The sequence below is a fragment of the Pongo pygmaeus genome, chromosome 1, assembly GCF_028885625.2.
Source record: "Pongo pygmaeus isolate AG05252 chromosome 1, NHGRI_mPonPyg2-v2.0_pri, whole genome shotgun sequence".
NCBI classification, from domain to species: Eukaryota; Metazoa; Chordata; class Mammalia; order Primates; family Hominidae; genus Pongo; species Pongo pygmaeus.
The window spans coordinates 191,659,022-191,669,780 of NC_072373.2; the positions used below are offsets into that span (position 1 = coordinate 191,659,022).

Consider the following 10,759-nt stretch of genomic DNA (forward strand, 5'->3'; position numbering starts at 1 on the left):
ACTCTATCTCGAAAAAAAAAAAAAAGAGAGAGAGAAAAATATATTAAGAAAAACCAAAATGAAAACACTATAATTTCTTAAATGAGTTAACACATTTAAAGTATCTTATACACATTAAGTGTTAATTAAATGTTAGTTATTATTCCATAGCTGCTAATTTTTTAGGAACTGTCTAAAAGTTTCAACTGTTTTTAAAATCAAATTTAAAAGATAGGTTACAATCTCAGTATAGAAAGGCATGATACGGCTGGGCACAGTGGCTCATGCCTGTAATCCCAGCACTTTGGGAAGCCGATGCGGGTAGACCACATGAGGTCAGGAGTTCAAGACCAGCCTGGCCAACATGGTGAAACCCCACCTCTACCAAAAATACAAAAATTAGCTGGGTGTGGTGGTGCGTGCCTGTAGTCCCAGCTACTTGGGAGGCTGAGGCAGGAGAACCACTTGAACCTGGAAGATGGTGGTTGCAGTGAGCCAAGATCGTGCCAATGCACTCTAGCCTGGCCAACAGAGCAAGACTCTGTCTCAAAAACAAAAAAAGAAAAGAAAAGAAAGGCATGATCCAAGAGAAAACAGAACAAATAGGATGGAGCAATCCTTTATTTTTACACACTTTGACAAGGAGGTTTTTCGTAAACAACCTTTCCAGTGGAGAACAGAGAACAGGAAAATCAGCCTCCAGACATCAGCAGCTGCTCTGTTCAGGGCCGAGGCTCCCCCTTGCCAATGTGGTGAGGTGGAGGGGTGTACTTTCCTTCCTTTATCAGCTTATCCCGCTGCTTCCTGATGGTACCTGTACGTCTCATCTGTCAAAGGAAAACGGTAATTAAACTGAGGGAGGAGATATGTGCCAAAAAGTGAGAACTGGAAAAACAGATCAACTTTGGTTTCATTTTTAAACTACAAAAGGCCTTTCATCTTACGGGGCCTTTGAAATGAAGTCCACCTTTAAAGAATTAACATGAAATCACTTCCCAAGCTTTCAAACAAATTTTTAGTATATATAACCTCTCTGAAAACTAACAACTAAAATGTTCTTAACATATATAGCAATATGGACATTTGCAAAAACCTTTAAGAGGCATATTTGTGTATACTAAAATCTTTTAAAATATCAAAAGTTTAATCTCAGCGCTTTGGGAGGCTTAGGCAGGTGGATCACTGAGGTCAAGAGTTTAAGACCAGACTGGCCAACATGGTAAAACCCTGTTTCTACTAAAAATACAAAAATTAGCAGGGGATGGTGGTGCACATCTGTAATCCCAGCTACTTGGGAGGCTGAGGCAGGAGAATTGCTTGAACTTGGGAGGCGGAGGTTGCAGTGAGCCAAGATTGCACCGCTGCACTCCAACCTGGGTGACAGAGTGAGACTTTGTCTCAATAAATAAATAAATAAAAGTTGGGCCGTGGTGGCTCATGCCTGCAATCCCAGCACTTTGGGAGGCCGAGGCGGGCGAATCACAAGGAGTTCAAGATCAGCCTGGCCAATATGGTGACACTCTGTCTCTACTAAAAATACAAAAATTAGCCAGGCGTGGTGGTGCGTGCCTGTGGTCCCAGCTACTCAGGAGGCTGAGGCAGGAGAATTGCTTAAACCCGGGAGGCGGAGGTTGCAATGAGTTGAGATCGCGCTATTGTACTCCAGCCTGGGCGACAAAGTGGCACAATCTTGGCTCACTGCAACCTCCACCTCCCAGGTTTGCGCCATTCTCCTGCCTCAGCCTCCCAAGTAGCTGGGACTACAGGTGCTCGCCACCACACCCGGCTAATTTTTTGTATTTTTAATAGAGACGGGGTTTCGCCATGTTAGCCAGGATGGTCTCGATCTCCTGACCTCGTGATCCGCCCGCCTCAGCCTCCCAAAGTGCTGGGATTACAGGCGTGAGCCAACGCGCCCAGCAAACACTTACATATTCTATGTGGAAGTGGCACTGCTGCTGCATGCAATGGGCATGAATGAAGCAGAAATAGCCAGTATGAATTCTCTTTTCCCCATATGGAAGTAAAGGCCTGATTCTTACTCAGCCACTAGTCACCACTAAGTCCTGAATTCTGTCTCTTCTACTCAGATAGGGCACTGGTTGCTTCTCAACAAATCAAAACTATGTTACATGAGTGTGTCAAAGCCACAACAATGAACTGGTCCCTGGATTCTGTGACACAGAAAATTTACTAAATCTGATCACATTATTCCTCTGCTCAAAACCCTCCAATGCCTATCTTACTGAGACAAACAGATGAATCCTTATCATGGCTTACAAGGCCTACTCCAGTGACTTCATCTCTTAATATTCCCCTAGCTCCCTCCAGTCAGCTCAGGGACCTTTGCACTTGCTGTTTCCTCTGCATGGAACATTCTTCCCTCATAACCATATAGCTCACTTTCTTTAAGTCTCTGGTCTGTCTTCTTTTGCTGACATCTTCTCTGACTATTTAAAGTAGCATCCACCTAGCTCCTGCCCCTAGCACTTTGTATCCTTCTCCTGTTTATTCTCCTCACAGTACTTATTGTCACCTGTATTTTTACTTGTTATTTTTCTGCCCTTCCTCCCACTATAGCATAAGCTCCACTGCCTCTGAGATTTTTTTTTGCTGTCTTGCTTACTGTATTCCTAGTGCCTAGACTAGTTTCTGACATAATTTTTTTAACAAATGACTAACTTTTCACAAAGATATGAAAAGTTAGTATATTCAGTTAAACATCTCATTAACCTTAAAGAAGTAGTGTTAATATAACATCAGTAGAAAAAACCCTGATATAAACATTAACCATTTTAAAAGACTACATTCTTACCATTTATCTTAGAGTCTCCCAACACAAGACTAGTCATGGTTTTGAACTATGACAATACCATATGTCAAATCTTTCTCTGAGCTAAAAGCAGTAACTCTGGATAAAAGCATAGGTATTGAAGCCAGCCTTGCCAGGATATAAATCCCAGCTCCACCATTTACTAGCTATGTAAGTTCAGGCAATGTCCTTAACTTTTCTTTGCCTTAAATTTTGTTTGTTCATTTGTTTGTTTTTTTGAGACAGAGTTTCACTCTTGTTGCTCAGGCTGGATAGAGTGCAGTGGCACAATCTCAGCTCACTACAACCTCTGCCTCTTGGGTTCAAGCGATTCTCCTGCCTCAGCCTCCTGAGTAGCTGGGATTACAGGCACCCCCTTACCACACCCAGCTAATTTTTTGTATTTTTAGTAGAGAGGGGGTTTCACCATATTGGTCAGGCTGGTCTTGAACTCCTCACCTCAGGTAATCCACCGCCTCAGCCTCCCAAAGTTAAATTTTTAACTGTGTAATGGGGAAACTAATAGTAACTCATTTCATAGAATTGTTGTGAGAAATACATGCATTATAATATGCTAAGAACTTACAATAGGACTTGATTCTAATTCTGACTCACTAGCTTCTTCACTTACAGGGAGGTATCTATTCACTTAAGGTGACCCTGAAAATGGTAACTTATCTATTCATAAATTCACAGGATTAGGAAGTGACCTTAGAGCAATTCTTTAATTGTTTCAGATAACGAAATGAAGACTAAGAAGGGAAAGTGACTTGCTCAAAGTCACAAAACTAGTGGTGGTTTGCTGGACGTGGCGGCTCATTTCTGTAATCCCAGCACTTTGGGGGGCCCAGGCAAGAGGATCGTTTGAGGCTAGGAGTTCAAGATCAGCCAAGGAAACATAGCAAAACCTTGTCTCTCTATAAACAATTTAAAAAGCCGCACATGGTGGCATGCGCTTGTAGTCCTAGCTACTTGGGAGGCTGAGGCAGGAGGATGACTTGAGCCTAGGAGTTTGAGGGTGCAGTGAGCTATGATCACGCCACTGCACTCCAGCCCGGGTGACAGAACAAGACCCTGTCTCAAAAACACGACTAACAGGATGGGTGTGGTGGCTCACACCTGTAATTCCAGCACTTTGGGAGGCCAATGTGGGATCGCTTGAGCCCAGGAGTTTGAGACCAGCCTGGGCAACACAGGGAGACCCCATTTCTATTTTATATAAATAAAATCAAAATTAGGGCCAGGTGCAGTGTCTCACACCTGTAATCCCAGCATTTTGGGAGGCCAAGGCAGGGAGATCACCTGAGCTCAAGAGTTCGAGATCAGCCTGGGCAACATGGTGAAACCTTGTCTCTACTAAAATACAAAAAATTAGCTGGGCGTGGTGGTGCACTCCTGTAGTCCCAGCTACTTGGGAGGCTGAAGTGGAAGAATCACCTGAACCCAAGTTGAGTCTGCAGTGAGCCGAGAACACGCTACTGCACTCCAGCCTGGGCGACGGGAGCGAGACACTGTCTCAAAACATAAATTAAAATTAACCAACCAACAGGCTGGGCGCAGTGGCTCACGCCTGTAATCCCAGCACTTTGGGAGGCCGAGGCGGGCGGATCACGAGGTCAGGAGATCGAGACCATCCTGGCTAACACGGTGAAACCCCGTCTCCACTAAAAATACAAAAAATTCTCCAGGCGTGGTGGTGGGCGCCTGTAGTCTCAGCTACTCTGGAGGCTGAGGCAGGAGAATGGCGTGAGCCCGGGAGGCGGAGCTTGCAGTGAGCGGAGATTGTGCCACTGCACTCCAGCCTGGATGACAAAGGGAGACTCCGTCTCAAAAAAAAAAAAAAAAAAAAATTAACCAACCAACAACAAATGAGTGGTGGCCGAACCAGCATCAGAACCTGACTCTCCTAACTCCCAATACAATGTTCTTTCCACCTTACTACAATGCCTCCTGTTGGTATCAATTTATCAAAATCTTTTTTTCTTTTCTTTTTTTTTTCTTGAGACAGAGTCTCGCTCTGTCGCCCAGGCTGGAGTGCAGTGGCACAATCTCGACTCACTGCAAGCTCCGCCTCCCAGGTTCACGCCATTCTCCTGCCTCAGCCTCCCGAGTAGCTGGGACTATAGGCGCCAGCCACTACACGCAGCTAATTTTTTTGTATTTTTAGTAGAGACAGGGTTTCACCATGTTGGTCAGGCTGGTCTCGAACTCCTGACCTCGTGATCCGTCTGCCTCAGCCTCCCAAAGTGCTGGGATTACAGGCGTGAGCTACAGTGCCGGGCCATCTTTTTTTGTTTTTGTTTTTGAGACAGAGTCTCGCTCTGTCGCCCAGGCTGGAGTGCAGTGGTATGTTCTCACCTCACTGCAACCTCTGCCTCTTGGTTTCAGGCGATTCTCTTGCCTCACCCTCCTGAGTAGCTGAGCTCACATGCCCCTGTCACCACACCTGGGTAATTTTTGTATTTTTAGTAGAGACAGGGTTTCACCACGTTGGCCAGGCTGGTCTTGAACTCCTGACCTCAGGTGATCCGCCCACCTCAGCCTCCCAAAGTGCTGGGATCACAGGCATGAGCCACTGCATGGGTTTTTTTTTTTATTTGTGTTTTTGGTTTTTTTTTTTGAGGCAGAGTCTCGCTCTGTCGCCCAGGCTGGAGTGCAGTGGCACGATCTCGGCTCCATGCAACCTCCGCCTCCCGGGTTCAAGCAATTCTTCTGCCTCAGGCTCCCGAGTAGCTGGGACTATAGGCGCCCACCATCACGCCCCGCTAATTTTTGTATTTTTAGTAGAGACAGGGTTTCACCATATTGGCCAGGCTGGTCTCGAACTCCTGACCTGATGATCCACCCACCTCAGCCTCCCAAAGTCCTGGGATTACAGGCGTGAGCCACTGTGCCTGGCCAACTCATTCAACTTTTGAGGAGGTGAACACTAAGCTGTTAACATCCCTTTTCCACTGCATCGTTGTTCAGGCTCGTGTACAGCAATCTCATTAACACCTCCATCTTCTTCAGAGTGGAATGAATCCAAAGATGTTGAATGTAATGGATTTGCAAGGTTAAATCTCTTTTTCAATGAGGATTCAATGAATTTGAAATATTTTCACCCAAAGATTTTCAAGGGTCAACATCCAAAACTAGTTGATATTCTCTGCTTCACAGCCAACTGAAAAAATGGGTATACACACGCATGCAATTTCTAACCTGGTGGCTAAAGCAGGGTAAAATACTAAGGAAAATTTGGGAGAAGAGAAAGAATGCTGAGGAACAATGGACCATCCTCATATCTGAAGGCATTTAATTTCCTCATCATGGTACCAAAGTACGAAAGGTATTTCACCAGAAAAGCTTTGCCAATTCACATTTGGCAAGCCACTGCTCAATGACCCACTAAAAACACTTAAGAGTAATCCCAGAAGAGGCCAGGCACGGTGGCTCACACCTGTGATCCCAGTACTTTGGGAGGCCGAGGCAGGCGGATCACCTGAGGTCAGGAGTTCAAGACCAGCCTGGCCAGCATGGTGAAATCCCGTCTCTACTAAAAATACAAAAATTAGCCAGGCGTGGTGGCACGTGCCTATAATCCCAGCTACTCGGGAGGCTGAGGTATGCAAATCGCCTGAACCTGGGAGGCAGAGGCAACAGTGAGCCGAGGTGGCACCATCGCACACCAGCCTAGGGGACAAGAGTGAGACTTCGTCTCAAAAAAAAAAAAAAAAAAAAAAAAGAATAAAAAAAGAATAATCCAAAGGAACAAGAAAGTAATTCAGCTTCCACCTCCATCACTTCCTTACCGTTTTCTGCCGAAGCAAACACTCTATAAAATCATCATATTCTATCTTGCACTCTTTCTCTGCCCGAGTATAACCGATTCCATGTGCACATTCTATCCATTCTTTTTCAAAAGCATGGCATCGACTAGCCATCTTGTAGGGCTGTTCAGCACTCTGGGTTGTCAACCATCGATCTATGTTAAGGCCGAATCTTTTCTGGATGTCCAAGAAAGGCATGGCTGTAATGGAAGATTTAAAAAAATAAGTAAATAAAATACCACAAGAGGGCAATCAACTGAGAAATTTCTAAGAAAAAATTAGATAATCATGATAAGCAGCCCTCTAGAACACTGTTTGATATTATTCTCCCAATTTCTTCTCACCAAACTTTTTCATTAAATAGGTTCTTCCAGTTTATGGCAGATAAGCAGTTTTTGCTCTTTTTCAAAACTCAAGGAAAAGAGAACTATAACTAAAGAACAATGCATAGAAATCCTTTCTAGGTCAGGAGCGGTGGCTCACCTACCACGTGAGATGGAGTCTCCGTCTGTCACCCAGGCTGCAGCGCATGGCGCAATCTCGGCTCACTGCAACCTCCTCCTCTGGGGTTCAAGCGATTCTCTTGCCTCAGCCTCCCAAGTAGCTGGGACTACAGGTGCGCACCACCACGCCCGGCTAATTTTTGTATTTTTAGTACAGATGGGGTTTCAGCATGTTGGCAAGGCTGGTCTTCAACTCCTGACCTCAGGTGATCCGCCCGCCTTGGCCTCCCAAAGTGCTGGGATTACAGGTGTGAGCCACCACGCCCAGCCTAAAATTTTTTTTTAAAATCAGCCACTTGTGGGCCAGGTGTGGTGGCTCACGCCTGTAATCCCAGCACTTTGGGAGACCAAGGCGGGTGGATCACCTGAGGTCAGGAGTTCAAGACCAGCCTGGCCAATATGGTGAAACCCCGTCTCTACTAAAAATACAAAAAAATTAGCTGGGCGTGTTGGCACATGCCTGTAATCCCAACTATTCGGGAGGCTGAGACAGGAGAACTGCTTGAACTGGGGAGACGGAGGTTGCAATAAGCCAAGATCCAACATTGTACTCCAGCCTGGGCGACAGAGCGAGACTCTGTCTCAAAAAAAAAAAAAAAGAAGAAAAAAAGAATTTGGATCCTTTGGTTAGGTTCTCTGTCTCAAAAAAAAAAAAAAAAAAAAAAAAAAAGGCACTTGTGGTGGTATGCGCCTGTAGTCCCAGCTACTCCTAAGGCTGAGGCAGGAGACTGAGGCCAGGAGTTCAAGGCTTCAGTGAGCTATGACCTGGCCACTGCACTCCATCCTGGGCAACAAAGCGAGATCCTGTCTCAAAAAACAAAAACAAAAACAAAAAAAACAGAGCAAAAGAAATGGGTTAAGACTTACTTTGTAGAATATTACAGACATTAGGGAAAAAAATTTACATGCAAATACATAATAACGTTAAATGTAAAAACACACACACACACACAAATAAACCCTGACTGCCTAAGATGACTGAAAGGAAGCGCGTGCACACTCACAAATATCAATATAAATGTGTACTCATGGTAGATTTAAAGGTGAATTTAGTTGGGCGCAGTGACTCACGCCTGTAATTCCAGCACCTTGGGAAGCCGAGACGGGCGGATCACCTGAGGCCGCGAGTTCAAGACCAGCCTGACCAACATGGCGAAACCCTGTCTTTACTAAAAAAAATACAAAATTAGCCAGGCGTGGGGGCGCATGCCTGTAATCCCAGATACTCGGGAGGCTCAGGGAGGAGAATCGCTTGAATTCGGGAGGCAGAGGCTGCAGTGAGCCGAGATCGCGCCACTGCACTCCAGCTTGGGCAACAAGAGCGAAACTCCATCTCAACAAAAAGGTGAATTTAACTTCTTAAGTTCCTTCCCATCCCTCAGTCATCATTTACTGAGTAGTTACGTTCCAGGCACTCAGATGCGGGGGAAAGCAGCTCCAACGTAAGCACCAGACACACACTCGGAATTGGGAATACACTGCCAGGAACACGAGTGGGTAAGAGCTCGAAGGAGGAAGCACCAACTCTGCCCAGAGGCTTGAAAATGCCTTTAACATGGCTTGCGAGTTCGCCAAGTGAAGATCAGTGGGCAGAGTGTTCCAGCTGGGCAACAGCCCGAGTTACATACAGCCGGAGGTGCTGGCTATGTTTGGGGGACAATGGAGCGCAGCGTGCACGACGGTGAAAAGAATGAAATGAGCTCAGGAGGCTGGCGGGGCCGAAATCACGCAGAGCCTGGAAAGCTGGGATAAGGATCGTAGACTTTAGGTTAAGAAACAGAAAGCCAAAACATTAGTCCGGCAAAAACCTAAACAAATGTGGAAAGTGGAGAGAGCGGCAATCTCCTGGTTTCGGTGCCATTAGCTGTGGAGGTGAAGCGGCCTGGGAGGGCAGGGAACACGCCCCGAGTTCGGGTCTGGGAGAGGGGGACACACAGCAAGCCAAGAGGAAATCTGTTAAAGAGACCTCGGAAGGAAGGTCCTTAAGTTAAGCTGTCGAGCGGACATAAGCAGCCCCTACCGACCCGATGCTCGCGCCCTTGACTCTCCTCTGGCCGCCGCTTCAGAACGACTGGCTAGCGACACGGACGCCTGCCGTAAAGGATGACCTCAGCGCGACGTTTGCAGCGCGACGCCGGAAGCCGACCTTCCCTCCTCCGTCTCCCCAGAAAACCATAGAAACCAAGCCCGTTGGCCTGGTACGGTGGCTGACGTCTGCAATCCCAGCACCTTGGAAGGCTGAGGCAGGAAGATCACTTCAGCCCAGGAGTTCGAAAACAGCCTGGGCAACATGGCGAAACTCCCATCTCTACAAAAAATAAAAAATTAGCCGGGCATGGTGGTGCATGCCTGTGGTTCCAGCTACTCAGGAGGCTGAGGTGGGAGGATCCCTTGAGCCCAGGAGATTGAGGCTGTAGTGAGCCATGATCACACCATTCCATTGCATTCCAGCCCTGGCAACAGAGCAAGACCTTATCTCAGGGGGAGAGCGAGAGAGAGAGAGGATGAAGACGAGAGAGAGGAGGTAGAGAGAGAGAATGGAAAACAAAATCAAACCCATCAATTATAGAGACACAGGGAAGGCCTAGCCATTAGTGAGTTCTTGCTCCTTTCTTGCACTCTGCCTAGCATGCTCACGACAACACTGACTGGTGGGAGACTTCACCAAAGTCACAGGAGAGAAAGAACACTGGCTCCCTGCCTACCCACTAGTGGTTAAGCACATGGACTACGAACCCAAACCACCACGTGGGGTCAAATGTAGGCCCCCAGCCGGGCGCGGTCCAGCACTTTGGGAGGCCGAGATGGGCGGATCACAAGCTCAGGAGATCGAGACCATCCTGGCCAATATGGTGAAACCCTGTCTCTACTAAAAATACAAAAATTAGCTGGGTGTGGCAGCGAGTGCCTGTAATCCCAGGTAGTGGGAGGTCGAGGTAGGAGAATCGCTTGAATCCGGGAGGCGGAGGTTGCAGTGAGGCGAGATCGCGCCACTGCACTCCAGCCTGGCGACAGAGCTAGACTCAGTCTCAAAAAAAAAAAAAAAAAAGTAGGCCCCCACCAATTTCGTGTGACCCTAGGAAAGTTTCTTAACTTCATTGTGCCTCAGTGTCTTCATCTGTTAAGATAATTATGGTATTCACAATGGAGGGTTGCTATAGGGATTAACTGATTTATGTATAAAGCACTGAGGCAGTGGCTAGCACATGGGAAACATTCCAAGGCACTCGCAGTTCTTTGATGTCTCAGCTTGCAGTTTGTGAATCAACTGCTACCATGCCTGTCATCTGTTCCAGGACCTCCAATGACTCCCTTTGACTACATCAGAGACTCTAAAGTGCTGTGTGTATGTCTTTGGGGGGTGGACCACAGGGTGCATGAGATATTATACACATTGGAGGTATGGGAGGAAAATACTAGAATATATATATATATACACATTTATTTATTTATTTATATTTATTATTTTTGAGACAGGGTCTCACTCCCATTGCCCTGCTGGAGTGCAGTGGTGCAATCACCGTTCACAGCAGCCTCAACCTTCCTGGGCTCTGGTGACCCTCCCACCTCAGCCTCCCAAATAGCTGGGACCACATGTGCACACCACCACGTGCCTGGCAGTCTTTATTATAATTATTATTTTATTTGAGATAGTG

At 46.5% G+C, this 10,759-nt stretch overlaps 1 protein-coding gene across 3 annotated transcripts; it reads right to left on the reverse strand.

The window, feature by feature from the left end:
- Positions 1 to 582: 582 nt before the first annotated feature.
- NDUFS5 (NADH:ubiquinone oxidoreductase subunit S5) lies at positions 583 to 9,246 on the reverse strand. Of its 3 annotated transcripts, none has more exons than XM_054494020.2 (3): positions 9,128 to 9,246; positions 6,583 to 6,800; positions 583 to 806 (listed from the first exon to the last, which is right to left on the reverse strand). In XM_054494020.2, the coding sequence occupies exons 2-3, from the start codon at positions 6,796 to 6,798 to the stop codon at positions 702 to 704; spliced, it is 321 nt and encodes a 106-aa protein (XP_054349995.1). In that variant the 5' UTR covers positions 6,799 to 6,800; positions 9,128 to 9,246; the 3' UTR covers positions 583 to 701. The 3 variants fall into 3 exon arrangements, with proteins under 3 accessions (XP_054349995.1, XP_054349987.1, XP_054349976.1); XM_054494012.2 differs by having other exon boundaries at positions 9,124 to 9,206; XM_054494001.2 differs by having other exon boundaries at positions 9,070 to 9,204.
- Between the last annotated feature and the right edge of the window lie 1,513 nt (positions 9,247 to 10,759).

Bases quoted from the DNA above. Each gene is read 5' to 3' on its own strand.
- NDUFS5 (XM_054494020.2), bottom strand. From the start codon at position 6,798: ATGCCTTTCTTGGACATCCAGAAAAGATTCGGCCTTAACATAGATCGA. The intron at 807-6,582 runs GTAAGGAAGTGA...TTCCTTTGACAG, and splicing joins GTTTGCTTCGGCAGAAAACG to ATGAGACGTACAGGTACCAT.